Consider the following 26,679-nt stretch of genomic DNA (forward strand, 5'->3'; position numbering starts at 1 on the left):
GTGTTCTCCCAGAGTCTGGCTGTAGGCAAGGAGGCCCTTCTGTCTGTCTATCTGTCTGTTGGCCTCAACTCTCCCTGGGTTGTTTGTGCACTGGAATCCTCTTTCTGGAACCTTCTGAGTTGGTCTGTCTCTCTTTAGGGGATACCCCCAAGTCTCCTGAGCCCCTAGCACAGAACCCAGCTTCTGGAAAGGCACCGGATGTGGGAAAGGCTCCTGCTCACTCCCCAAAGAGGTGAATGTGTGGGTTCGAGGGAGAGGGCTGCCTCCCTGACCCCATACAGCCTTGCTCCTCCCTCAATTTTGGGGGGTACTTTGGCTGTCATCTGAAGTTTTGTGGGTTTAATTACCTGCTGGCAGGGGAAAGGGGCCTCCTTGCCAGGCGAGGAGAAAGGCAGAGGCTTGGCTTACCCCGAAGGGTCCTGCAGAGGGGACTCAAGTGTGCTCGGGGTGAGAAGAAACACATTCCAAGATGTGGCCCCAACATGCAAAGCACAGAACACGAGCAATGGCCTCAGAGGATGGGGGGCGGGTGGGGTGAAGAATGCCTGTCGTCATGGTGACCAGGAAATGGCCCCACTTCTATATAATATATAATAAGGGTTTGTGGCAGATGCCCGGCCACCTGATATTCCAACTGGGGCCTCCACAGTTGTTCCAGCAGCTCCAGGCAAGAACCGAGACGCCCCTTGCTTGGCAAGCCCAGTCTCCTCCTTCCTCTGTTGGGGCGCAGCAGGGGTGCACAAAGGCATGGGGGGGGGGGTCCCTTAGCACTTAGCTCTGATTCACACAGAGATGTCTACATGCTTATATAGTGCTCCCACTGCTTGCTCACCCCGCTGAGACTGGGGTGCTGGAGTGGAGCCCCTTTTCCCCTGCAGAGAGAGGTGCCTGAGAACTGAACAGGGAGGAGGCATCCATCACTGTCTCTCCACAGACTTAGGCCAGGAGATTTCTCCTTTCTGTGAGTGAGGTGCTCCCACGGATCCCACAGGGTCCGGAGTGGGTCCAGCTCAGGAGAGTTCTAGAACCTTGGGGCAACAGGCTAGGCCCCTCACTTTTTTTTTTTTTTTTTTTTGGATCACACCCCGCAGTGCTCAGGGGTTCCTTCTGGCTCTCTGCTCAGAAATCGCTCCTGGCAGGTTCTAGGGGTGGGGGGAAACCATATGGGATGCCGGGATTCGAACCCCCGTCCTTCTGCATGCGAGGCAAACGCCCTATCTCCTTGGTAGGGCCTCCTTGCAAGCTCAGCACAGCAACAACAGTGCACCTGTAGCCCCGCCCCGTTTGAGCGCCGACCAATGGCAGGGCGTGAGCGGGGCCTGGCTGGTGAAACTGACTGAGGGGAAGCGGGCCGGGCGCCCGCTGGAGGGATGAGCTTCGGGAAGTGGGCGGGGCCAGGCAGTCTGAGCTGGAAGGCGATTGGGCGCGGCCCGATTGACTGAGCCGCGGATTGGCCAAAGCCGGGTAAAGGAAGCGGGGAGCAGTGAGCGACTGAGGCGGGGAAATGGGCGTGTCCTGCCCTTCTGTGGGCGGGGCCTGCCCGCCTCTGGGCGGAGTCTGCGCTCGACTGGGCCCACTTGGCTGTCAGCCCAGCAGCGAGCCCGGAGCGAGCGCAGGCGGGCAGCAGGCAGCAGGCAGCAGGCAGCCTGGTCCCCGCGTCCGTCTCGACCCGACCCGACCCGACCCGACCCACAGCCGCCCGCAAGCCTCGTCCGCGGGGCATGGCCTGTCTGATGGCCGCTTTCTCGGTCGGCACCGCCACGGTGAGTGATGAGCCCCGCGATGGCATCCCTCCTTCAGCCCTCCCGGAGAGCCAGATCCGCCCTGGCACAAAGACCCGCCCGGGGGCCCGGGGAGAAGGGAGGCGCCCCCTCCTCCACGCCGAGCGCCGGGCCCGGTAGGGTGAGCTGGGGAACAAAAAAGGAGACGGTGCCCGAGGGCCGGAGCGGGTGCAGCCCTTTGGCACCGAGTGGCCGACACCAGGTCCTGCTCCTGGGAGTCTCTTGAGGAGTGGGTGGGGGTGAATGGGGGTCCTGGCTGCTGGCCACATGGACAGGCCCGGCTCTGGTGGGGGTTCACTGGGACAGTGGGGTCATTCCTGAGCCCCAGTATACAGCCAGTGAGTGCCTGCCACCATTACCACCCCCCCAAGTCTGGCCTCCCTGCTTGCTTGATAAGAACCTCAGTCCAGCAACAACAACAACAACAACAACAACAACAAAACTCATCTCCACTCACCCACCCACTCGCAGAGGGGTTGTGTGTTTTATTTCTGGGTTCTGGGCAGACTTAGATGCAGGAGGACCCGTTTTTAGGGGTCCCCCCTCCAAGAAAGTCTCCCAAAAGGAGCCCCACACCCCACCACCATCACCCCCTTCTGAGCCAGCATCACCTGTCTATGTGTTTACTAGCCTGGTCCCCCCCTTGCCTCCTTCCCACGGGCAGGCACCCCCTCATCCCAGATCTCATTTTTAGCATCCTGTTTTGGGAGTCAGCAGTGCAGCAGCGTTTGACCGACAGTTACCTCTGAGAGAGGAAAAAAAAAAGAGAAAAGGGCCGGGCCTGTGCGCATGCTCGGCTCTGACAGCTGCAGCCCGAGGTTCCAAACAGGTTACTGTAGGGCCTTATGTAAGGGGTTCAGGGGGGACCCAGAGGATGGAGAGAGCACGCAGGAGGCCGGTTACGGGGCACTGGGTGACAGCTGGGCACCCAACCTGAGCAAGGACATCGGTTGGGACCCCTCCCAGGGACCCCGGCTTTCCTCCCTCAGTCCCCATGAGTGTCGGGGCTTCTTAACCCCCTTTTGTCACTGCTCAGGCTTCGGGGTTCCTTCCCCTTTGGCTGATCTGGGGAACCGCGGGTGAGACCCACACAGCCCAGTCAGGTTGAGAAACTTTCGGACCTTATCTAGCCCGGATCCTTCTGCTTGGTGTCCCGTTGCACAGGCGGGAAAAGTGGGGTTTCGGATGCTGTTTTGCCTCTTGCTCTCCAGATTTTGGTGATCCAGTCCCAAAACTCAGGTGGATAAAGAAATAACTGGTGGTGGTGGGAAACCATGGTTTTGTTTGAGAATCTTTTTATTTTTTTCTCCCTTGAAAACTATCCCATCTTTTCTTTTGTTTCCCTCCGTTTCAGAGAGATACTTAAGTCCTTAACAAAGAATGAGAGAGACAGACAGGCACAGACAGACAGATGGGGTAGGGGGAGAAAGCCTCCCAGTTCTGCCTCTCTGGGGTTTTGGCAGTGCAGAGGGTGGGGCCACTCAGAAGGAAGAACTTGAGGGGGGCACAGCACTGGGGATCACTGATCTGGGGGAGGGGGAGGATTATTTGAGAATCTTAGAAGATCCTCCCCTGCCCTACGTTCACTCTTTCCCTAAGTGGATTCCTAGACCCAGAACATGCTCCAGGAAACAAGGGGTGAGTGGATCTGCCCTTAGCCATGGGGTGCAGGGTTGGGGCTCAGACTGTCCCCCTTCTTCTGGCCTCCAGCCACTTCCCCTTGGGAGGCAGGACCACATACAAAATGTGCCTAGAAGTAGGTGCTCTTCTGGGCAAACTTCAGTCCGGGTTCCCTCAGCTGGACATTAGGAGCGGCCCAAAGATGGGGGTGCAGGTGTTTGCACCCCTGAGCACCCTTCTTTTATTGATTGACTGGGTGGGGGCGAAGGCCGGTGCTCCAGGGAGAGACAGAGAGACAGAGAGATGGACGGTGAAAGCGGAGAGATGGGACGGGAGAGATGGTCTTATTTCATTTTTAATGAGTTCAGGAGGCTCAGGGCCAGGCGGATGGCTGTAACCTACATTGCTGGCAGCTCTCTGGGGGGAGTTCCGGAGAGCTGGTCTGTTTCCCAGGGACCCCGCAGCACTGCGCAAAGCTCACCCCAGCTTCTAGATTCATGTACTGGGGTGAGGCCCCAGTGCCCCATTTGCAGGAAGCTGGGAGAAGGCAGTGGCTGTCTTAGTCTGTTTGGGAGTGGGTGTCTCTGTGCCTCCCTGCCTCCACCCCCTCCCCTCAGATTTCCTGGCCAGCTTTAGAGCTGGGAGCGCCTGGGGTCACTTCCTCCTTGCCTGCAGAAAGCCAGGAACCTTCAAGTGTGTGCGGGAATCCGATAGCCCGGACCCCGTCACTACTCCTGGGCTGACCTTGGATGGGCATGGTAGACTCTCTGGACTTGGAGAAGTTTGGGGTGATCGTGAAGTGGCTGCCCCCCACCCCCACCCCCAGAGCAGCAGAGGCAGAAGGAGGCCTTGTACCTGCAGTTTGGGCTTCCAGGGTGTCTGTCCAGTTATCTTGGGGACATAGCCATCCAGGTCTGCCCTGTGGCCTAATCCTGTCCCCCCCCCTCACCCAAGTCTGTCCCCCTTACTTCCTGGCTGAGTGTCCTCAGTGGCTCCAAAGGTCTCTTGATGCTGGAGCCAGAACAATGGTGCAGCAGAAGGGCCTTGTATGAAGCCAACCCAGGACAGATCTGGGTTTAATCCCTGGTATCCCATATGGTCACCCTAGCTCGGAGCAATTTCTAGCACAGAGCCAGGAGTAACCCCTGAGCATCACCGGATGTGGCCCCAAAACCAAAAGAAAACCAAAAGAAAAAGGTCTCCTGATGCTGGGTGAGCCCCTGACCAGGGGATCAATCCTGAAACACATATGTGCACTCTTGGTCTCTCTAGCCCCACTGTAACCCTCATCCCCTGCACCCCAGGTTGGAGCCCCTGTGTGTGAGAATGCCAGGTGTTCCCTGAGCTGGCAGAGACCCGAACCTCCTCCCGTCCCACCCCCGGCTCACCTTGCTAATCTCCTATTGGGTTTCACCTGCCCAGGAAGCCCCGGGCCCAGGCATCTGACACGAAGCTCGCAGGGGACACAGGTCACTCTGGGGGGGTGTGTGAGGAGAAGACCTCTGAGCCACTGGGTCCGGTCAGTGCCCCATTTGCTGGTGCCTAAGGGAGGAAGACCGAACTCAGGAGGCACAGACAATCCGTGCCTCCTTTTGACCCGTTATGGTGCCTGAAGGGGCTAGTCACATGCATCCAGGTGTGTCCTTGTCTTCTTAGGAGTGACTGGAATACAACATAAGTTTTGTTTTACTTTTTGTGGGGGTCACACCTGGCTCTGCGCTCAGAAATCACTCCTGACGGGCTCAGGGACCCTATGGGTGCCGGGGATCGAACCCGGGTCGGCCAGGTGCAAGGCAAATGCCCTCCCCGCTGTGTTATTGCTCCGGCCCTGTCTGGGTGCATTTCATACAAACTGGTCAATTCCCCAGAGTGGGGCCATGTGGAGGTGTCAGGGAGGGAAAGGGCAGCTGTGGCAGCTGGCACTGGGGCTGGAAGTGTCCCCAGGTAGTACAGCCGTTGGCGGATCCCCAGCTTGGAGCCAAGTCTGCCCACTGGACAAGGATTGGGGATCCAGGCCTCAGCTCTCAGGCCCAGTGGACAGGCTGGTGATTATTTCGGGACTCTGAGCGCCAGTCTGAGTGTTGGTCCTGCCTGCCGTGCTTTGCACTGGCCCATCTCCCGAAGTGGGCACGTGTGGGTAAAGGGCCAGGGTGCCGAGGGATGTGCCAGGGCCTGCTTGGATTGTGGGGCTGGAAACTGGGCCTGGCCCTGGCCCAGGACTTTCAGGGGAGGGCCTGGACCCCATTGTTCCAGGGAGTGGAGCAGCCGGACACTGGCCAGACATAGGCGCATCCTGTAGCAGTTTCCTTCCGCCCTGGAGATAAGAGCTTCTGAGTGGGGGGTCCGACCAGTGTGTGAGTGACCCACCCTCCACCCTCTTTGGGAATGTGAACCCCAACTCCTGCAGCAAAGCTAGCTTTCTGGGGTCACTCCTGACAGTGCTCAAGAACCCTGTAGTGGGGGCTGGAGATGGAACCCAGGTCAGTCATGTGTGTGCTAGGCAAGAGCCCTACCCACTGTACTATCTCTCCGGCTCCCAGTTTTTTTGTGTGTTTGTGGTTTTTGGGTCACACCCGGCAGTGCTCAGGGGTTACTCCTGGCTTCATGCTCAGAAATTGCTCCTGGCAGGCACGGGGAACCATATGGGACGCCGGGATTCGAACCGATGACCTTCTGCATGAAAGGCAAATGCCTTACCTCCTTGCTATCTCTCTGGCCCCGGCTTCCAGTTTCTTTATTTTAATTTACTTAATTTTAATTTACTTAATATAATTCTAATCCTGGATTACCTCCCGTTTCTGTCCTTGATTTGGGTGTCCCGGAGCAGTCCCTTAAGGTGCTCCTTTCCTCATATACAGTAGGGAGAGTGATTGAGGACCATGATAAAGATTGGGGAGTCAAGGTGTACTCGGTTTGCAAAACTTAAGAGATCAGGACAGGGGCCAGAGAGAGAGCACAGTGGTAGGGTATTTGCTTTTGCACGCTGCTGACCCAGGACAGACTTGAGCTTGATTCCCAGCATCCCATATGGCCCCCTGAGCCTGCCAGGAACGATTTCTGAGTGCTGAGCCAGGGGTAACTCCTGAAAGCCGTCAGGTGTGGCCCCAAAACAAAAATAAAAACAAAAAACAGAGATCAGGACAGGGATGGATTGATAGCACAGTGGGAAGGACGTTTGTCTCATACACAGTCGACCAGGGATCAATCCCTGGGACCCCATAGGGTCCTCCGAGCTCTGCCAGGAGTGACTCCTGAGCACTTCTAGGTGTGGCTCAAATACCCCAGAATATAAGTGAGAAATAACATCTTGCCCATATCCCTTCCTGAGGAGCCCTGGGCATCTCTCTGGGTGCTGTCCACCCATGGGCAGTGGACTGATGGTCGTCTGTGGCCAGCGTTTCATTCCTCAGGTTTCTCCATTTCTCGATGGTTCTGTAACAGGCTGTCCAGAGGCCCAGGTCAGCCTGTCTGATCGATGGTTTCATATCCGAGCGACTTCGTGTGTGAGTTTAGGAGCCGGTGCTGATTCTTGGGGTTGCACCTGCCTCACTGTGTGGACCCCCCACTTAGTGAGTGACCCCACACCCCCATACCCTGTGCCTAACCCTGCCCCTAACCTCTGCCCTCTGTGATTTCCAGAATGCCAGCAGCTACTCCGCAGAGATGACGGAGCCCAAGTCGGTGTGCGTGTCGGTGGATGAGGTGGTGTCCGGCAACCTGGAACCCGGTGAGACGGACCTGCTCAACGGGCACCTGAAGAAGGTGGAGAATGCGCCCCCCGAGGCCCAGCGTTTCTCTTCGCTGCCCCGGCGAGCGGCCGTCAACATCGAGTTCAAGGATCTCTCCTACTCAGTTCCCGAGGGGCCCTGGTGGAGGAAGAAAGGTAGGACGGGCGTGAGAATCCCACGAGCACCCAGATCTCATGCCCAGGTGTCTTCCCTCCCCTCTGCCCAGGTGGCTGTTGAGGGGTCTGGGGACATTTCAGAACAGCTGGTCAGGGTGCAGGGCCAAGTGGACTAGGGTGCTTTATGTTTTTTTTTTTTTTTTTTGCTTTCTTTTATTATATTTTCTTTTATTTATTTATTTTGATTTTTGGGTCACACCCAGCATCGCTCAGGGGTTACTCCTGGCTCTATGCTCAGAAGTTGCCCCTGGCAGGCTCGGGGGACCATATGGGATGTCAGGATTCGAACCACGGTCCTTCTGCATGAAAGGCAAATGCCTTATCTCCATGCTATCTCTCCGGCCCCAATATTTTAAACATTTATTTCTTTATTTATTTATTTATTTTGGTTATTGGGCCACAACTGGCGGTGCTCAGGGGTTACTCCTGCTCTGCACTTAGAAATCGCTCCTGGCAGGCTCGGTTGACCCTATGGAATACCAGAGATCGAACCTGGGTCGGTCACATGCAAGGCAAATGCCCTTCCGCTGTGCTGTCTCTCCGACCCCTGGTTCTGGTTTCTCAACTGTCCAGTTCAGCCTCGGTCCAGTTCTTCTTTCCTTCGAGTCTTTCATTTTCTCTCCTCCTACCGCCTAGTTCCCTTTATTCTCTCTTCTGAGACTGGCTGTGGCCATCATCCGGGCACATGCAGGACCTTGGAATCACGAGTTAGAAGCTTTCAGATGGGTCTCCAGCTGCTGGTGGCCATCACTGTCCCCTGGGCTGCCGTTGTCCCCTGGTGGCCGTTACTGTTTCTCCTTCAGGGCCCGCCTCAGTCCTTCAGGAAAGGAAGCAAGGCCCGTTTGCTGGAGCCTTTTATTTTGGCATAAGCGAAGGCCTCTTGTTCTGGTCAGGGAGGTTCTTGTGGGGTTTGGGGCTGGGGTTTGCCCCTGTGATAACTCAGCCCAGGACTACTAGGCTAGATCTGGCTGAGTTGGGGGTCCCTGGGAGTGCCGGGGATGATGGAACATGGGGTCTTGTCTGTTCAAAGCACGTGCTTTACCTTGGGGCCACCTTCCCACTCCCATGTGCAAAGTGATTTTACTGGAAAATTACCTTGAGCAGCCCAAGTTCTGGCTTTGTTTGCCAGATCAGGGCAAGTATGTGAGTCTTCGAAGTGTCACCTCTGATGCTGAGGTTCTGGGGGGGAGCCAGTCCCTGTGGTAAAGGAATCTGGGGCATTCACAGACCCTGCCATTAGCTGCAGTGGCCTAAGGCTGGCTGGGGGGGCCTTACCTGACCTGGAGGAGAAGAACCAAGGGTCTTAGAACCCCTCAGGAAGCCCCCTCTCCTGCTCCCCACAAAGTGGACCCAGCGGGGCCATCCCCAGAGCCCCAGTTACACACTTGCCCTGTAGTAACCCCTGGGTGGAGAGGGGCGGAGGAGGAAGTGGCCCCAGGGAGCTGAGCTGAGTCAGAGAAAGGCTGGGGAGCCTGGAGCCTGGTGTGGGGAGCCCTGCCTGGTTTCCCAATGAAATCACCTCTCCACCCTGCCCTTTGTCCCAGATCTCCCCCCTACACACACACACACACTCACACACACACACACATACACACACACACTCTCTCTCTCTCTCTCTGTCTGCCTTCATCCGGAGCCTGTCTGGGGGACAGGATGGTGGGGTTGAAGGAAGCGTCATACCTGGGGGCCAGCCGAAAGCCCCTCCCCAGAGGACTCTGAAGTCTCCTACTGGTGGATGAGGTCCTGAGGGGGTCCCTTCCTCCCCTCCAGACACTGGAGGAAGGGCCTTGACTTCCCCAAGGAAGGGGACAAAGTGATGAAATGTCCTTCCTCCCTCTGGGAGGCCCCTTCACCTATGGCTTCACTGCTGCTCCTCCACCCTCCTCGGACCCACGCTGGCCTTTTCCACTCGGTTCCTCCCACGCTGTCTGTGGGCCCCCAGCAGTGTGAGGTCAGGAAGGCACTCGGGGCTCCACCATTTCCTTTTCTTGCTAGTGGTTTTTTTTTTGGGGGTGGTGGTGAGGTAAGGTGGGGTGTCCAGACAGTGTTCAGAGAGCATTGGGGACAGTCTCAAAGGCCAGATGATTCCGTGTTCAGGGTTTCGTGCTCAGCACCCACTCGGGGTTGATGGGGTTCTAACCAGGCATGTTCAGAATCGAGCATGTGCACATCGCCTCTGCATACTAGAAGCATGTGCGCCCTGTAGGGCCCTGGGCTGGGTCCAGGCACCATCTGCCCTCCAGAGCAGTGGGTGTGGCTCAGGACAAGGGGGGACAAGATCAGACCTGTGGGACCCTCCCAATGGGCTTGTGGCCCTGCTCTCTGAGGATCTATTTTTTATTTGAAAAAATGTAGTGTTTTTGGGCCATACCCAGCAGTGCTCAGGGGTTCCTCCCGGCTCTGCAGACTCAGGGGACCCTATAGGATGCTGGGGATCGAACCCGGGTTGGTCACATACAAGGCAAAGGCCCTCCTTGCTGTGCTGTTGCTCCAGCCCAAGGAATATATTTTGGTGGTGTTGTTGTTGGTGGTGGTGGTGGTGTTTTGGTCCATATCTGGTGACACTTGGGTTACTCCTGATTCTGTGCTCAAGAATCATTTCTGGCAGGGCTCAAGGAACCACACAGAGTGCTAGGATCAGATCTGGGTCCTTGCCTTATTTCCCATTTTTAATTTTCTCCTTCCCTCCTGTGGTGTGGATATGGTGAATTGGGGGGGAGCTGCACTCTTTCTTGGGGTGCTGGCCCACACCAGCAGTCAATCTGTTGCAATACCAGAAAGTAGCGGTTTCTCCCACTCACAGCCTCCGGGACCTCACTCTATACACGTGGGCGCCACTGGGGGTCCAACTCGAGGCCTCTTGCTTGACACACAGGCAGAATCATCCATAGGCCTGCTTCTAATTTTGAAACATGAAATATTCATATTTATATGAATCCTCCTAAGGCTAGGTGTCGCAGCTAAAGGAACTTTGGGGCCCACAAGAAGGAAACGGAGATAGGGCATCAGAACTGAGGCTGGGTCTAGATTTTCCCCCATCTCAAAGACTCGGGGCCGCCCATGTTTTCCGGGACATCCTCTTTGCCCTTGGGCCCTCGAATGTGGTTCCGTGGCCCCAGCCCAGTGTTAAATATAAGCACGCACGTCCGTGACGTGTGTCTCCAAGAGCGCAGAACCCACATGGAAGTTTTGTGTCGCTGGAAGCCAGAGAAGCCCGGTGTCTGTGTCGCTTCTCCACAGCTGGTCACTCGCCGGGCTCCAAGAGAAGTGCTCGACACACACCGCATATTTTCAATTGTAGTGTCTGTCTCCACGTGTGATTAATGAGACCTTGGAGGAAAAACGCCATCATGTAATAGATTCCTGGTAGACATGAGAACGGCTCTCCGCGGGCCCATCTTGAGCCCCACGGGCCATGGCACCCGCTTTAGATTCAGTAATGACACCCCCGTGGGGCAGCGGTGCGCAGAGCCTGCGTGCGTGGGTCGGTGGTGCCGTCACAGCCTCTGTGGAGTCCGGGGACCTGCTGGAGTCTTCCGCCCTGACACTCACATGGAGTTGTGGCCTTCTGGGGCACTTTTGGTCCCCGGGAGGTGGACTTAACTGGGCAGTGGATTTAGGGGGTTGCTGTCAGACTCGACTCTCCCTGGACCCCTTCCTGCTGCCCCTTGCTCTTTTGGTTTGTTTGTTTTGGGGGGCACACCTAACAGCTCTGTGCTTAGGAATCACTCCTGGTGGGTTGGGGGGGGGGGGCTATGGGATGCTGGGAATTGAACCTGGGTGGGTTGTGTGCAAGGCAAACAGCCTGCCCTCCCCGCTGGGATCAGCCCTCAGTTCCCTCATCTCGGGAACTTCCTAAAGAGTGCCCCTGCTTGGTGTCAGCTGCCCTGGACCCAAACTAAAGGACCCCAACTAAGTTTCTAGACCTCTGAACAGCACTAACCCTCCTGTCCTGCCATCAGGACGGGACAGAAAAGCCAGAAACTGCAGTAAGGAGCCCAGGCTGAAAAGAGACTGTTGGTCCTGGGCTTCTAGAACTTTTTTTGTTTTTGTTTTTGGGCCCTACCCGGCTGCACTCAGGGGTTCCTCCTGGCTCTGTGCTCAGAAATCCTTCCTGGCAGTCTTGGGGGGACCCAATGGGATGCCAGGGATCTAACCCAGGTCAGCCTCGTGCAAGGCAAGTGCCCTACCGCTGTGCTGTCACTCAGGTCCCGCTTCTAGTACTTTCTTTCCATCCTCATTCCACTCTCTGGATCCACCTCTGATATTGGGGGGCCTGGGAAGGGCGGACCCTCAAGATGCGTGTGGATGCGGTGCTGGGCTGCGAGCCTGGTGTGTGCTTCCTCCCCTCTGGATTCTTCTCTGCATCTGTAGTTTTCCCTCCACAAGCCCCAGAGGGAAGAGAACCAGAGGAATGTGCATTTCTCAGGGTCTTCATGCTATGGGCATATCTGCGGGGTGTGGTGACATGATCTCTATGTGTGTCCATGGCTTGTGTCTGCAGTGTATGCTATGGCGTGTGGTGTGTGTATTTGTGGTATCTGTGATGTGTCTGTGTCTGTGGTGTGTGTGTCTGTCTGTGTGTCTGTGCTGTGCCTGTTATGTCTGTCCGTCCTGGATGTGTGTCCTTGTGTTTGAGCTGTGCGCACACGTGTGTGTCTGTGCTGTGAGAGGAACACTTCTTGCTCCTGGACACCTTTGACACACTCACCCCCTGACCGAGTGCTCGAACCCCTCCCACCCGTGCGTCTCTGGACCGGTTCACTGTCCCAGCAGCACGGTGCCTGCATCTCTGTCACCGGGCACCGAGCCCCGGTGACCTTCTGTTGCGGCCGCCCTTGGCTTTTGTTTCCAGCTGGCGGCCAGGCAAGTGGTGCCCGCACCTGCTCCCTTTGCTCGGTCACAGGCAACAGATGATCTTGTTTGGGGGACAAAGGCCCCATGTGGAGTGGGGCGTGGTGTGGTGGGCTGTAGGGGTCTATTTAGGGAGGAGCTTGAGAGAGAGGGCTTAAACTCAGCCAGGCCCCGCTGAGGGGATCCCCCTAACTGACAAGGGTGTTTCTGCTCCGAGACTGGGGGAAATTCGGGTCCAGACTTTGGCTCATCCCATCCCGTTAGCTTCATTTCATGGCTCACGCCTGGTCAATTCACTTCTCCCTCTGCTGCCCCCAGGCTGTGTCCAGCCTGAACCCCATGATCACGTCCAGCTGAGACCTATATTTAAATTCCCCGGATCTTGGCGCCCCGAGGGCCTCCCAGCCAGGCTGCTCGGCCTCCCTGGGCCCGCTCAGCAGTCCTGGCTCCATCACTGAAGGTGGCCTGTGAAGTCCCAGCTGCTGGGGCCTGGCTGGGGGCGGGGGGGGGCGGCCAGCTCCCAGTTTGCACAAGTCTTGGCAAAGGTCTCTGTCTGTGCCACTACTGCATTTGAGCAACCTTTGTTCCTTGCTCATGGAATTAACCGTCTTAAGTTCTGCTTTTTGGGGACTCTGAGACAGGAGAACCTTGCTATTAAAGTAGTCTACTGTGTTTCCTCAATATACTGTATTGTACAAATAAGACTATATTACTTCTTCTTCTTCTTTTTTTTTTTGGTTTTTGGGCCACACCCAGCGGTGCTCAGGGGTTACTCCTGGCTGTCTGCTCAGAAATAGCTCCTGGCAGGCACAGGGGACCATATGGGACACCGGGATTCGAACCAACCACCTTTGGTCCTGGATCGGCTGCTTGCAAGGCAAATGCCGCTGTGCTATCTCTCCGGGCCCTACTTCTTCTTCTTATTTTATTTTTTGGTTGAGAAACGTGGTCTGGTTCTCAGAAGCCCGCCCTGGGTTCTTGCTGTTGATGCTGCTGTGTCGAGTGTGATCTTGGTGCTGAGACGCGTTCCCGGTAGGGAGAGGAAGTCCCCCCATGAGTAAGAACAGAAACTGGGTACCCGGGTCTGAGCTCCTGCTGCATCAGCTGTGTGTCAGGGTGTCTGGTTAGAGACCAGGAGGAGCAGCTGGCTGGGACAAAGCCTGAGCCCCAGGAGCTGCCTTTCTTTCTGGACGTTTTACAATTACTTTCCGTGAAAACGAGTGTGGCCCAGCAAATGCTACTGGCATGAGCCTTTGTACCAAGATGTTGTGTGTGTGTGTGTGTGTGTGTGTGTGTGTGTGTGTGTGTGTGTGTGTGTGTGTGTGTATGTCCATCCTGGACCTGACCACCTGCCTCTCGGAAACCCGCCAGAGCCCTCTTTTCCCTCTGTGACTTCCCAAGGCCCCCCATTAAGTGATCAGTGGGTCTTCTGTGCCTGGGACAGTCAAACGCAGACTGGGGGAGCAGCTGAGATGGCCTCCTAACCAACCCGCTTCATGGGGGATGGAAAAGGGGGTCCTCCATTGGCTTCTGGGGGGCAGAGGCAGGCTTGGTGTATGGGGGGCACTCCTTTCTACCCCAGGGGATCTCAGCTATCCCTTGAGGGTGGACGGAGGGGTTGATTGTGGGGATTCCCCTGCCCACTATGGCCACCCCTAATAATTCTATATTTCTGGAGTTGGGGGGCTGCTGGAGGAGAAGTCCTGGGAATGAAACCATCAACCGAAATAAGTCAACTCCAGGCTTTTGTAGGGTTTCAAGGACAGACTGACAGACAGGTGGAGGGGGCCGGCCCTGACATCCTTGCTGGGTGGTCAAGGGACCCCCCACCCCAACCCTCGGCTCTCGGGGTGTCTGGGTGCTGGGGCGGCCAGCTGCCAGCGCTAGGCCAGACCCAGGCCAGGGGCGCAGGGTGCGGGCGTGGCTTCCTCGTGGGCGTGGCCTCCGCCGGCCCGCCTCTCCCCCGCGCGTGCGCAGAGTGCGCCTGGAGAGCAGCCGGCGCCGCCGCCCGCCCGCCCGCCCGCCGGGGTTACTAGCGGTCAATGCACGCGAGTAACCTCGTGCGGCCGGATTGGCGCTGGGGCCTGCGCTGTTTGTTGCTAAGCCGGAGGCCAGGCCGGGTGCTCGGGTGGGGTGCCGTGGGGGGCGGGCCCTGGGGTTCCCCTCGCCTCTGTGGGGGGGTCCCACCGGCATTGTGCCCCCCATGGGCGAGAGCCTTCCAGCAGCGGCATTTTTAGCTTTTTTGGGGGGAATTTGTTTTAATGTCCCCCAATTATGTTTTTGGGGGTTTATGGACACAGAAGGGGGAGAATGAGGAGCCTGGTCTAGGTGGCACCTGAGTTTGAGGGGGGCTGGCCTTGCTTTAGGGGGGTCAGGCCTTCAAGATCCCCCCTCTCCTCCTCTGCCATCTCTGACAGCACTCAGGCCTGGCTCCTGGCTCCGTGCTCAGGGCTGGTTTGCCAAACCTTCTGGCCAGGTTTCTTGGGGGCCTCCCCGGCCATGCTCTCATGACTGGGTGGGCTCGAACCGGTGGGCCGCATAGCATGCAAGGCCAGCCTCTCCCCCAACCCGGGTCCCGGCCCCCTGCTGCCTTTGCTGCCTTATGGGCGGGAGACAAGAGGTGCCTGGGCCAGGAGTAAACATGGCATCAGCACATCTGTCGCATCGCTTCACGGGGAGGGTGGCTGTGGGAGCCAGGAATTTCCCAGACAGCTCCCAGCCTGTGGTGACACCGCCCTGTCTCTGTCCCTGCCACCTCTCGTCCATCCCACCCACCTGCTTCCTCGGCCCACTTGGTGCTCTGGCCCCCAGTGCCCACCAGACCTCCCTTGGGCCTCCTTTGGGCTGAATTTTGGGTCTCCCACTGCCGAGCACCACGGTTCCTTTCTGTTGGTTTTGTTTTGGCTTTGGGGCCACACCCGGCAGCGCTCAGGGGTTCCTCCTGGCTCTGTGCTCATAAATCACTCCTTGTAGGCTCCGAGGACCCAGTGGGATGCCGGGGATCGAACCTGGGTTGGTTCTGAGCAAGGCACATGCCCTCCCTGCTGTGCCAGCGCTTCAGTCCCCCTGGCATGGTTCTTGTGTGTGTTGAAAATTGTGAAAACTGAAGAGATAGCACAGTGGCGTTTGCCTTGCCTTGCAAGCAGCCGATCCAGGACCAAAGGTGGTTGGTTCGAATCCCGGTGTCCCATAGGGTCCCCCGTGCCTGCCAGGAGCTATTTCTGAGCAGACAGCCAGGAGTAACCCCTGAGCACCGCTGGGTGTGGCCCAAAAACCAAAAAAAAAAAAAAAAAAAAAAAAAAGAAAGAAAGAAACTTGTGAAACTGAATCTGAGTCTTGGCCAGGTTCAGGGCCAGTATGTGGAAAGCTGTGGGGTGCAGGGTGTGAATCCCTGAGGGTATTCTGGAGGGGTGAGAAGGGCAGACCATTTCCCAGAGGAGGGTGGGGAGGAAGGCTGCCTTTTTGTAGCTGAGCTCTGCTTTCAGCCGCAGACCCCACTGTGTACATGTGCAGAATCAGAAGGAGAAGTGGGTGCCTGACACACATTCTCAGTTTCACCCTTGTCCCCAGAAAGATGTGCCGAGGCAGCTCTGGGGTTCCTCTGTTGTGCACGGCGAAGACCCTGTGCCAGTCTGTCTGAGCCTGGTTGGACTATGTTCTATGCTTCTTAGTTTTGGTTTGGTTTTGGGGCCAGACCCAGAGGTGCTCAGGGCTTAGTTCTGCCTCTGCATTCAGGGATCACTCCTGGTGGTGTTCTGGGGACCATATATGAGATTCTGGGACTCAAACCCAGGTCTGCCTCATGGAAGGCAAGCGCCCTCTCTGAAGTGCTATTGCTCCAGGCCTTTGTTCTGTTCTTCCTGTGTGACACACTGCCTTGGGATATGAGTGTCAGCTTCCTGTTTTCCTGTTGTTAACTTTTTGAGGCCCTTTCCCGCCATCCCAGCTTCTTTCCTCTGTGCTACTCAAAGAACTGCTTTTGATTTTTTTTCTTTTGGGGGGGGCGGGGGTTACCCAGTGGCACTCAGAGGTTACTCCTGGCTCCACACTCAGAAATTGCTCCTGGCTGGGGGACCATATGGGATGCTGGGGATTGAACCCAAGTTCGTCCTGGGCCAGCCAAGTGCAAGGCAAACACCCTACCGCTGTGCTACCACTCCAGCCTCTGCCTTTGATTTTCTTTTGTGTTTGATTTGGGGTTGACTCCTGGCTCTGTGCTCAGGAATCTCTCTTGGTTGTGCTCTGGGGATCTTATATAGTGCCAGGGATTGAACCGCTAATCATGAACCATGGTGCATGGTGTGTCCCGTGTCCAGTGTCTGGGGCAAAGTCCAACCTCTGAAGGAGACATTGTGCTCCCTTGAACCGCACACATAGCCCGGGTTGGCCTGGTCCATGCTCCAATCCGTGCTCATGCCTCACGCAAGGGACCATGAAGCCACGGTGACTCCAATTGGTTTAGGACATGATGGCCTGGCCGGGCCGGGAAACCTGTCAGACTGGAAGGTCGTCCTGGGGCACTGGCCTGGCCCCCTACGCCCACTGCTGCCCGTGGGTATGGGACTGCTGTGACAGGTGCAGATGGCACTTCTGGGTGGGTGATGGGGGCGGGCAGGTGGCTGTGTGTCAGCAGGATCAGGGCTCTTCTCCTCTTCATGTTCTTTGGTCTGGTTCTGGTCTGGATCCATCTGGGTTCTTTTTTGGGGGGTGGCCACATCCAGCAGAGCTCAGGGGTTCCTCCTGATTCTGCATTCAGAAGTCACTCCTGGCAGGCTCGGGGGACCATATGGAATGCCAGGAATTGAACTGGGGTTCGTCCTGTGTTGGCCACGTGCAAGACAAATGCTCTACGACTGTGCTATTGCTCAGGCCTCATCTGGGTTCTAGTCTGGTGCTGGTCTGGGGCAAGCAAGGGGTGGGTAAGGGGGTCTCTGCTCTGATAACTGTGAATTCGGCCTTTGTCCTCCGGCCCCCCCAGCTCCTTCCTTCCAGGACCCTGCACACTCCTTGCATCAGAATCTCGGGTGGTGCCCTTGCAGCGGGGCTGCCCCGCCCCCAGTCTGTCCCTCTGAAGGTCCCTCTGAGGCAGGTGTCAGCCCTCCCGAGGCCGCTCACTTCGTAATGAGCCCGATGACAGGGCTGCAAGCTTCCTGCTGTCTCATTAAGCCGGCCCCGGGGACGCCCTGTCCAACTACCTGGCAGCTGGGCCAAGAGGCGTCTCAGGTGTCTGTCCTGGAAAGACGAGGGAATGACGGATGCTGGGTGTACCAGCCTGCAGCTTCTGGAGTCCTGGATGCCCTGATGTGGGCACACGGGGGAGGACACGATGCCTGGGATCCTTGGAGAGGGTCTCAGATGTTTCTGGGAGCCCCAGACCTGCCGCTGGTCGGGCTTCTTCGTGGGACTCCAGTTATTCTGTCCTGGTCAACATCTGACTGTGTGGAGAAATTGGGGGACAGTCCCACCTGGGCCTGGACTAAGTGCTGGGTGGTGAGGTGAGGGCTGGCTGCCATGCAAGCGATGGCCCTTACTTGAGGAGGAGGTAGTGGCTTTTGAATCAACATTCTGGCTTTGATTTAAGTGTCCCAAGGAATCACCAGAGGAGAGCAGGAGGCAGTGAATCAGACACCAACAAGGGCAGGTGCCATGCAGCGTGGCTGTGCCAGGAGGAGCTCTACTACTAGTTTTTATTTATTTATTTTTTTTTTGGTTTTTGGGCCACACCCTGTGACGCTCAGGGGTTACTCCTGGCTATGCGCTCAGAAGTCGCTCCTGGCTTCTTGGGGGACCATATGGGACGCCGGGGGATCGAACCGCGGTCCGTCCTAGGCTAGCGCAGGCAAGGCAGGCACCTTACCTCCAGCGCCACCGCCCGGCCCCTCTACTACTAGTTTTTATTTTATTTTATTTTTTGCTTTTATTTTGTTTGGGCCACATCCGGTGACGCTCAGGGGCCACTCCTCGCTATGTGCTCAGAAATCGCATATGAGATGCTGGGGAATCGAACCTGGTCCACCCTAGGTTAGCACGTGCAAGGCAAACACCCTACTGCATGCGCCACCACTCTGGCCCTTCTACTACTAGTTTTGGGGCCTGCAGAAACTGGTACGTTAGTGGGGTTCTGAGTGTGAATGTGCTTTGGGCATGAGGACCCTCTACAGTGGCACCCCCGGGGTGCTCTGAGGAACACAGATACACTCTTGGGCTCTGTTACTGTGGGCTGGGACCTGCTCTCACCTGGGTGCCCGCTAGGAGCGGTGTCCAATGTGTGCATATGGGGTGGAGGTGCAGAAGCCGTGTCCGAGGCAGTGGCCACATGGATATTCTTCATCCCCGCAGGCTACAAGACGCTTCTGAAGGGCATCTCCGGCAAATTCAACAGTGGGGAGTTGGTGGCTATCATGGGCCCCTCGGGGGCGGGCAAGTCCACGCTCATGAACATTCTGGCTGGATACAGGTGAGCTCATCCTGCCCAGGCCTCTTTCACCAGGCAGAGGTCTGGGTCCCCTTCCCAGCCAGGCGAGGGTTGGGGGTGCTGGAGTTGGGAACTGAAAACTGTGCTCCTCACTCTGCAGGGAGACGGGCATGAAGGGCACCGTGCTCATAAACGGTCAGCCCCGGGACCTGCGCTGCTTCCGGAAGGTGTCCTGCTACATCATGCAGGATGACATGCTGCTGCCGCACCTCACTGTGCAGGAGGCCATGATGGTGAGGCCAGACCCCATTACCCCTCACTGAAGGGAGCCATGGTGAGGTCAGAATCTAGCCCCTCTCACAGTTGGAAGCCGTGATGGTGAGGTCAGAACCAATCTCTTCTTGCAGTTGGAGGCCATGATGGTGAGGTCAGGCCCTCCACCTCCCATGTAGGAGGCCATGATGGTGCGGTCAGAACCAATCCTGTCACTGTAGGAGGCCATGATGGTGATGTAATACCCTCTTTCCCCCCCCCCCCCTCACTGTAGGAGTCCATAATGGTAACCTGATCCTCCTCATCGCAGAAGACCATTATGATAAAGTTAGACCCAGCCCCCCACCCCCAGACACATACCACATACATACTGAAAGTCAGTCCCCATTCCCCCTTACTATAGGAGGCCATGATGATGTCAGATTCCATACCCTCACTGTAGGAGGCCATGGTAGTGAGGTGAAACTTTATATTCTTTTGCTGTAGGAGGCCATCTGATGGTGAGGCCAGATCTCATGCCCCTGATTTCAGACTACCTTCTCCCTCTGCATCCTACTGTATCCCAACAATGGTTGCCCCCTCCTTCAGTGGAAATCTGATCCAGGCAGGCTGTTTAGACAGCTTCACTGGAAGCATCCCTAGCAATTCAGGCCCCTGACTGTCAAAGTCAGAGTCAGGTTATGTCGTGATGGGGTCCTTCCTCACACCACTTGCTCTGTGTCCAGGGGCTGTGCACTAACTGTGGTCTAGCAGGTGATTCGGGCACCCTTGCATAATCTGGTGGTCTCTGGCCCTGGCATTTGGGTCTGCCAACTTCCCCGGTTTCCACAATGTGGGGCCGTCAAGGAGGAACAGACTCTGTGCACTTAGAGGCCATTGTCTTTGTCCCTCCACCCCGTGTCGCTGCTGGGCTCAGGCTCTGGCATGGCTTCTGATGCCAGCAGTCACTGCGTTCTAATGCCACATCCTGTGCCCACAGGTGTCAGCACATCTGAAACTGCAGGAGAAGGACGAAGGCAGGAAGGAGATGGTGAGTATTTGGGAGGGGGTTAGGAGATGCATAGGTATCATAGGGCTAATAGGACATGGTGGACATGGCAGCCATGTGTGTCCAAGCTCAGGCTGACACACACGGCAGGGACACATCTACACACACAAACACATCTACACACACCTTTGTGCCTGAATGCTCAGGGGCCAGACACCACATCGGGGCCTCCAGCCTCTGCCCATCACGTGCCCCAGTTCCACGAGGTGTTTTTATAAACAGTGACGATGGTTCGTCACACATTTAAAAATAACCGGCCCCACCCACACTCCAGCAGCATGTGGCTGTTGCGGGCGAACAGCCAGTCCCAATTCCACCAACAAGCCATTTTCCCGGACGGTCCATTCCCCCGGCCTATTTCCTTCTCCTCTGGCTCCTCCGTGGGCAAGGGGGTAAGGGAGGTAAGGTGGCAGGTCAGATGTGGGGCTCAGTCGAGGCCTGACTTGCAGAGATTGGTGACCTGGGTTGCTTCATGGGATTCAGAGCAGGAGCTGAGCAGGGGTCCTGGCTGGGAGACCCAGAAAGCAGGAGCCCAGCAGGACTACTGTTCTCCCACTGCACAGAATCCCTGTTAGAGGCTGGAACTTCATGATGGGAGACCTCAAGGGCCCCCCGTCCCTGTATTTCTCACCCCAGATGAGATGGGGGGGTCCTTCCATCAGGAAAATGCTAGTCCTTGCTGCCCCAGTGGCCTGGGGACTATTTGGAGGCCACTCTGAGTGAGGGAGGCCCTGGGATGGGGGATGTGAGGCCAACTTGTGTCTCTAAATGCAGCTGCAGGGAGAGGTGCCTGGTCTGACCCCAACTTTCCACTGCTGCTGGACCTCAGCCAAGAATGGGGCACAGAAGGCTCATAGCTGCACTCACGCAGCACTTGAACCCGTGCACAGATGCACACAGACCCAGACCCTGAATGCATGTACAGGTTCACACCACAAGCCTGTACACACATACTCCCAAAGGCACACACAGAAAGACATGTTCCCACATGCCCACACTTGTGCACACAAACCTCATCTATGCACAATCTGCAGATGCTCACGCATATACCACACACAGACACATTTTTACACACATGCCTAATACCTGCACACACAAGATTCAGAGGTTTGGGGCCGGAGAGATATCTTGGAGGTAAGGCATTTGCCTTGCATTCAGAAGGTTGATGGTTCGAATCCCAGCACCCCATATGGTCCCCCGAGCCTGCCAGGAGCGATTTCTGAGCGTAGAGCTGGGAGTAATCCTTGAGTGCTGCCGGATGTGACCCAAAAACAAACAAACAAAAAAAAGGATTCAGAGGTTTGGGGAGCCATGTCCTTCCTGCCCATACTCCCAGAGGGATCCTAGGAACTGCCCTGGAAGAGAGCCCCTGTGCAATGCTCCTGGTCTCTGTGCATTGCTCCTGGCCCCCAGCAGAAATGAGGCTGTGGGGCCTTGAAAGAGCGACAGCTCCAGCTGTTTCTGTGCCACGCTGCTCTGGGGGAGCACTGAAAAGTGGGGGCAAGGCAGCATAGCTGCGCCAGCCTTGAGGTGCTCTGAGGACCCACAAGAGCCCTGTGAGCCCCGTCAGCACAGGGACATCACCGGAAGCCTTGAGCATGCTGAGCCCTTCCCCTTCCCCTTCCTCAGTCCTGGGGCTGAGGCTTCGGGGAAACAATGGAATGGAATGTTCTAGCAGTGGGTGAGGGGACAGCGCCACTTGTGCATATAAAAGCAGCAGACTTCCTGTTGCTCCTGGAGAACCAGGCCCATTCAGACCCCAGAGGTCCCAGCTTGTCGGAAATACTCACTGCTGAAGGAGACCCTTGTCCTTCTCTCCTGACCTGGATGGGGTAGAAATGGAGGTCTGGGTGCTGCAGTGGCTATGTGAGCTCAGCTGTGGGTGAATGTAACAACTGGCATTTGCCCAGCTACACACAGACTTCTGGCCACTCAGTGCTCCCCTGGGCTCCCTCCTGCCTCCATCGGCTCCAGGGTCCCATGTGCCACCTGCCGGAGACAGGACATGAGTTGGACCCCAGGCCAACCCTCAGCTCTTGGCCTGCTCCATGGAAATGCAGGTGGGAGGCAGGGAGCTTGTGACTTTGAGGTACCTGGTGTTGGGATGGTCCCTGAAAGTCCCTTTGGTTCCCGCTGTCCCCCACTAGGTCAAGGAGATTCTGACAGCGCTGGGCTTGCTGGCCTGTGCCCACACGCGGACAGGCAGCCTGTCGGGTGGACAGCGGAAGCGCCTGGCCATCGCTCTGGAGCTGGTGAACAATCCTCCGGTCATGTTCTTTGATGAGCCCACCAGGTAATGAGGGCTGCACCCCAGGACCCTGTGAGCCCTCTGCCCCCTCTCCCCCGCCCCTGCTTCCTCCTCAGAGAAATGGTCTACTCGCTCCCCTCTACTTGTCCGAGACCCAGACACACTCACATGTACGATCCCCAATCGCAGGCCGGTGGCTAGGGACTGGTTTGGGGGTTCACGGTGCCCCTTGTCTTCCAGCGGCCTGGACAGCGCCTCCTGCTTCCAGGTGGTGTCGCTGATGAAGGGGCTGGCACAGGGCGGCCGCTCCATCATCTGTACCATCCACCAGCCCAGCGCCAAACTCTTCGAGCTCTTCGACCAGGTAGGACCCACGGGCAGTGTGTGGCCAGGTTGGGGCGCCATCCCGGGGCTTACAATCTATTGTGAACTCGGGCCATCATCCCCAGACAGGACTCGGGTGTAGGAGGGAAGGACTGGTGACCAGCAGCCTCTTTCTGGTTCTGCAGACTGGCCACAGTATCCTGGGTTATTCAAACCCTTCCCACTGAATTCTGCACCCCCAGAATTCTGCCTCCCAGAATATAGTGCCAAGTGATGACTCTGGCATGGTTTAAGATTTTGGGGATGATAGGGGCCCATTTCTCCCCCCTGATAGTTTTAAGGGGGTGAAGGGGAGTCACATCAGAATGTGTCCTGACTGATGAGTAGGTCAGGAGAATGAGATAATAAAATGATGCTGGGCATATGATATTCTCAGTCTTCTTGGACTAGGGGTCCTTCCTTGTGTTTTTGCTGTGTATTTGGGGAGATAACATGTGAGAGAGAAAGAGAGGATAGATGAGGGGGAATGTGGATGGAAGGGTGGATTGATGGATGAGTGAAAGAATGAACAGGTGGGTGAGTGAATGTATGGATGGGAGAGTGGATGGGAAGGTGGAAGATGGATGGATGCGTGAGTGGTAGATGGATGGGTAGATGGATGGGTAGATGGTGGATGGATGGATAAATGGGTTGATAGATGAATAGAGGGATTTGCAGGCATATCGGTTGAAAATTGGGTGGATGGATGAACAGGCTGGTGGATGAATGGGTTTGAGGATGGGGGATTGATGGGAGAATGGGTAAATGAATAGATGATGGACAAATGTATGGGTGATATGGATGGATGGATTTGAGGATGGATGGTCAGGAAAAGAATGAATGAATGGATAGGAGGGTGGGTGGAAGGACAAATGAATGGGGAATGGTTTGGGAGGATAGAGACTTGGGGAATGGATAAACAGATGTGTGAATGGATGATGGGTGGATGGATGGACAATGAATCACTGGCTTGACAATAAGTGGATGAATACATGGGCAGATGGGTGAGTGATGGACAACTGAATAGATGGGTAGATGTGTGTGAATGGATGGAGAGATAGATGGATGGGTGAATGGATAGATGAACAGATGGGTGGATAGAAAGGCAGGTGGTGGATGGAAAGTTGGGTGATTCGATGAAAGAAAGGACAACAGTTGAATAGATGTGTGAATGAATGATCAAAAAGTAGTTGCATAGGAGGTTAGAGGGAAGAATGGGTAGATGAGGGAATGAATGAATAGGTGGATGGATGGATAGAAGGATGGATAAATGAAGGTATATGGGAGGATGGACAGATGGATGATGGATGGGAAGGTGGATGGAGGATGGATGGATGAAGGGATGGATGATGGTATAAGGATGGATGGAGGATGGACAGAGGCTAGATGGGAGGGCGTGTGGGGAGATCCTGAACTTGTGGGTGGGTGCTGAATGTTTACCAAGGCAGCCGAAGTTGAGTCACTCCTTTCTGCTCTTCCAGCTTTATGTCCTCAGCCAAGGACAATGTGTTTACCGGGGGAAAGTCTCCAACCTTGTACCGTACTTGAGAGAGTTAGGTCTGAGCTGCCCGACGTACCACAACCCTGCTGACTTTGGTAAGTAGCTCTCTGACCAGCTCCAGGGAAGGGAGGAAGGGTCCACCCACTCTGGGGATCCCAGGAGCTCCATCGTGCACCCTGGCACCCTGCGGCAGGTTTGAGGGCAGTTTCCCTCTGGAATCTCCAAGAGCTCAGCCAAGGTCTCCTGGGAGCAGTTTCCTAACTGACAGGTCCCTCTGAGGTTGAGAGGGGATTTCTAGAAGGGAATTGCCCCGGGAAGGGAAGGGAAGGGGAGGGGAAGGGGAGGGAAGTGAAGGGAAGAAGAAAATTGCTTTGTGTCAATGATATGCTTAAATGCTGGGCCTGGGCATGATGGTCTTTGAGACACGCTGACCGGGCCTGGGACGTCTTTTCTGGCTGAGTCCAGAAATTTCCCCCTGTGAAGTTTTTCTTGTGCTCAGCGCCCCCTGCTGGAGTCTGGGCCTGTGAGCTCATTTGTCTCCCCTATGGAGTATAGATAACCCTACTTCTGTCCTCTTCTCTCTCCTGTCTGTCTCTGTCTCTGTCCTTTTAGGTACTGTGGTTTGTAATATTTTTCCTGAGGGGTATCATGCATCTGTTTCCAGTACCTAATTCTTGTCCAGAGTGATCATTCCCAACTCTCACAGTGCTCCCTTCTCTGCCCTCACTGCATCCCCGCTCTTTGTACAAGCTTCCTCCCCATAGACGGGTCCTCCTGGCCCTCTTCTCTGGATATTATTACTCTGCTGGATCTTATTTTATATATATCCCACAGCTAGTATGACCATTCTCTGTCTTTCTCTCTCCCTCTGCTTCATTTCACTCATATCACTTAGCCACTGCCCTGATGCCTTTGCTCTGGCAGCTCTGCCCCTCCTCTGCCCACCTTCCTTGGGTATCAGTATCGACTGTCAGCAGACCCACAGCTGTTCCACGCCAGGGGTTCCAGAACCTCCTCCCACCCTTCCAACCTCTCAGTCTTCTTCACCCCATCCTCCAAGCACGGGTTGACTACACGTCTCATGCCTCCTCCCTTTGCTCCGAGTCTGAGGGACACCAGAGCACTGGGTGCTGGCACCCCGCTCCCCTCCCATTCATCTCTGTGCCTGGGGTCCAGCCTCTGCACTGCCCCCAGCTTCTTGGAGCAGTTCCCAGCCTGGAGTCACTGGGTTGTCAATCCTGCGGGGAAGAGGCAGCACAAATGATCTGGGGTGTGGGGCCTGGGGGCGTCTCTACAAGAAACCCTGGAGGTCCAGGTCCAGTGGCCCCATTCTCAATGTCCCCCGAATGCCACACACAGCGCCTGGGGCCTCTCTGCCCTGCTCTGTGATCATGGGGCACAGGCGAGCAGTCCACTGGGGACCCCAACACCCGGGGGTGTTGCTGGAAGCAGCACCCGGGACCCCCCCAATCCTCACGCATCTGCTTGAGTTGGATGCTGACGAGGCCTGAGGGGGCCGATGCAGGGGTCCCCTCTTTGGGGCCTGCCCAGCTGACTCGGCACCCATTCCCGCAGTCATGGAGGTGGCCTCGGGAGAATACGGCGACCAGAGCACGCGGCTGGTGCGCGCTGTCCGCGATGGCCTGTGCGACTCGGACTACAAGAGGGACCTCACAGGCGATGCTGACGTGAACCCCTTTCTCTGGCACCGGCCCTCGGATGAGGTGAGGCGGGAGGCCCCGCTAAAGGGCTCCAGAACGGCGGGGGGCTGTGCTGAACTCGGTGCCGGTGGCTCATCACCGCTGCCCCCTGCTGCCCAGGACGCCGCGTCCATGGAGAGCTGCCACAGCTTCTCGGCCAGCTGCCTCACGCAGTTCTGCATCCTCTTCAAGAGAACCTTCCTCAGCATCATGCGGGACTCGGTGAGGCCCCCTCGGGTCACTGCCCGTGTCCCCTCTGTGCACCCCAAGAATGCCTGGCTCAGAACAGGCCCCTGGGCTCGCCTGCTGGAGTGGGAGCAGATTCAGGGTGCCGAGGCTGGGGGTGGGGTGGGGTGCACGCCCCGGAGCACCGTGAGCTGAGAACAGCCCCGATTTTTTGGAGTGGGCTGTGTGCAGCTGGCGGGGAGGGTTCGGGAGGCTTGAGTGCTTTTGGGAGTCCCAGTAGCTGAGTTGGAATCGCAGGGTGCTGTGTCTGCTCAGGGGCCGCTCCTGGGTGTCTTACCTCGACACACCCCCAGCACGGGAGATAAACAGCAGAAAATGCTCTGGGTGGGGCCAGAGCGATGGCACGGTGGGGAGGGTGTTTGCCTTGCTGACCCGGGTTCAATCCCATAGCGTCCCCCGAGTCTGCCAGGGGACATTCCTGAGTGCAGTCAGGAGTAACCCCTGAGCACTGCTGGTGTGACCCCAAACAAATCCTTCTGGGGCTGTGCAGACATGAGCATGTGGGTATATGTGTACATGCCACAGGTACATATACATAGACGTGTAATATGTTCATGTGCAGATGGGCATACAGATGTGTGCTTGCATGTGCATATGTGTCCATATACATGCCTCTGTGTGTGTGTGTGTGTGTGTGTGAGTAAGTTTGGGTCTGGGCCTTGCTTCCCAGACGCCAAGGCAGGCGTGGTGTCTGGTGTGTGGTGTGCAGTGTTACAGGTTGTGTGC

At 56.5% G+C, this 26,679-nt stretch overlaps 1 protein-coding gene across 1 annotated transcript in view; it reads left to right on the top strand.

The window, feature by feature from the left end:
- Positions 1–1,606: 1,606 nt before the first annotated feature.
- Positions 1,607–26,679, top strand: part of ABCG1 (ATP binding cassette subfamily G member 1) — a 29,566-nt gene continuing 4,493 nt past the window's right edge. The window contains exons 1-10 of the mRNA XM_049785423.1: positions 1,607–1,763; positions 7,041–7,284; positions 18,499–18,616; positions 18,735–18,867; positions 19,827–19,877; positions 22,043–22,188; positions 22,384–22,507; positions 23,988–24,102; positions 25,583–25,731; positions 25,828–25,929. Coding sequence (XP_049641380.1) covers positions 1,722–1,763; positions 7,041–7,284; positions 18,499–18,616; positions 18,735–18,867; positions 19,827–19,877; positions 22,043–22,188; positions 22,384–22,507; positions 23,988–24,102; positions 25,583–25,731; positions 25,828–25,929 — 1,224 coding nt within the window. The 5' untranslated portion in view covers positions 1,607–1,721. The remainder of the gene's footprint in view (positions 1,764–7,040; positions 7,285–18,498; positions 18,617–18,734; positions 18,868–19,826; positions 19,878–22,042; positions 22,189–22,383; positions 22,508–23,987; positions 24,103–25,582; positions 25,732–25,827; positions 25,930–26,679) is intronic.

Source organism: Suncus etruscus, chromosome 13, assembly GCF_024139225.1.
Source record: "Suncus etruscus isolate mSunEtr1 chromosome 13, mSunEtr1.pri.cur, whole genome shotgun sequence".
Taxonomy (NCBI): domain Eukaryota; kingdom Metazoa; phylum Chordata; class Mammalia; order Eulipotyphla; family Soricidae; genus Suncus; species Suncus etruscus.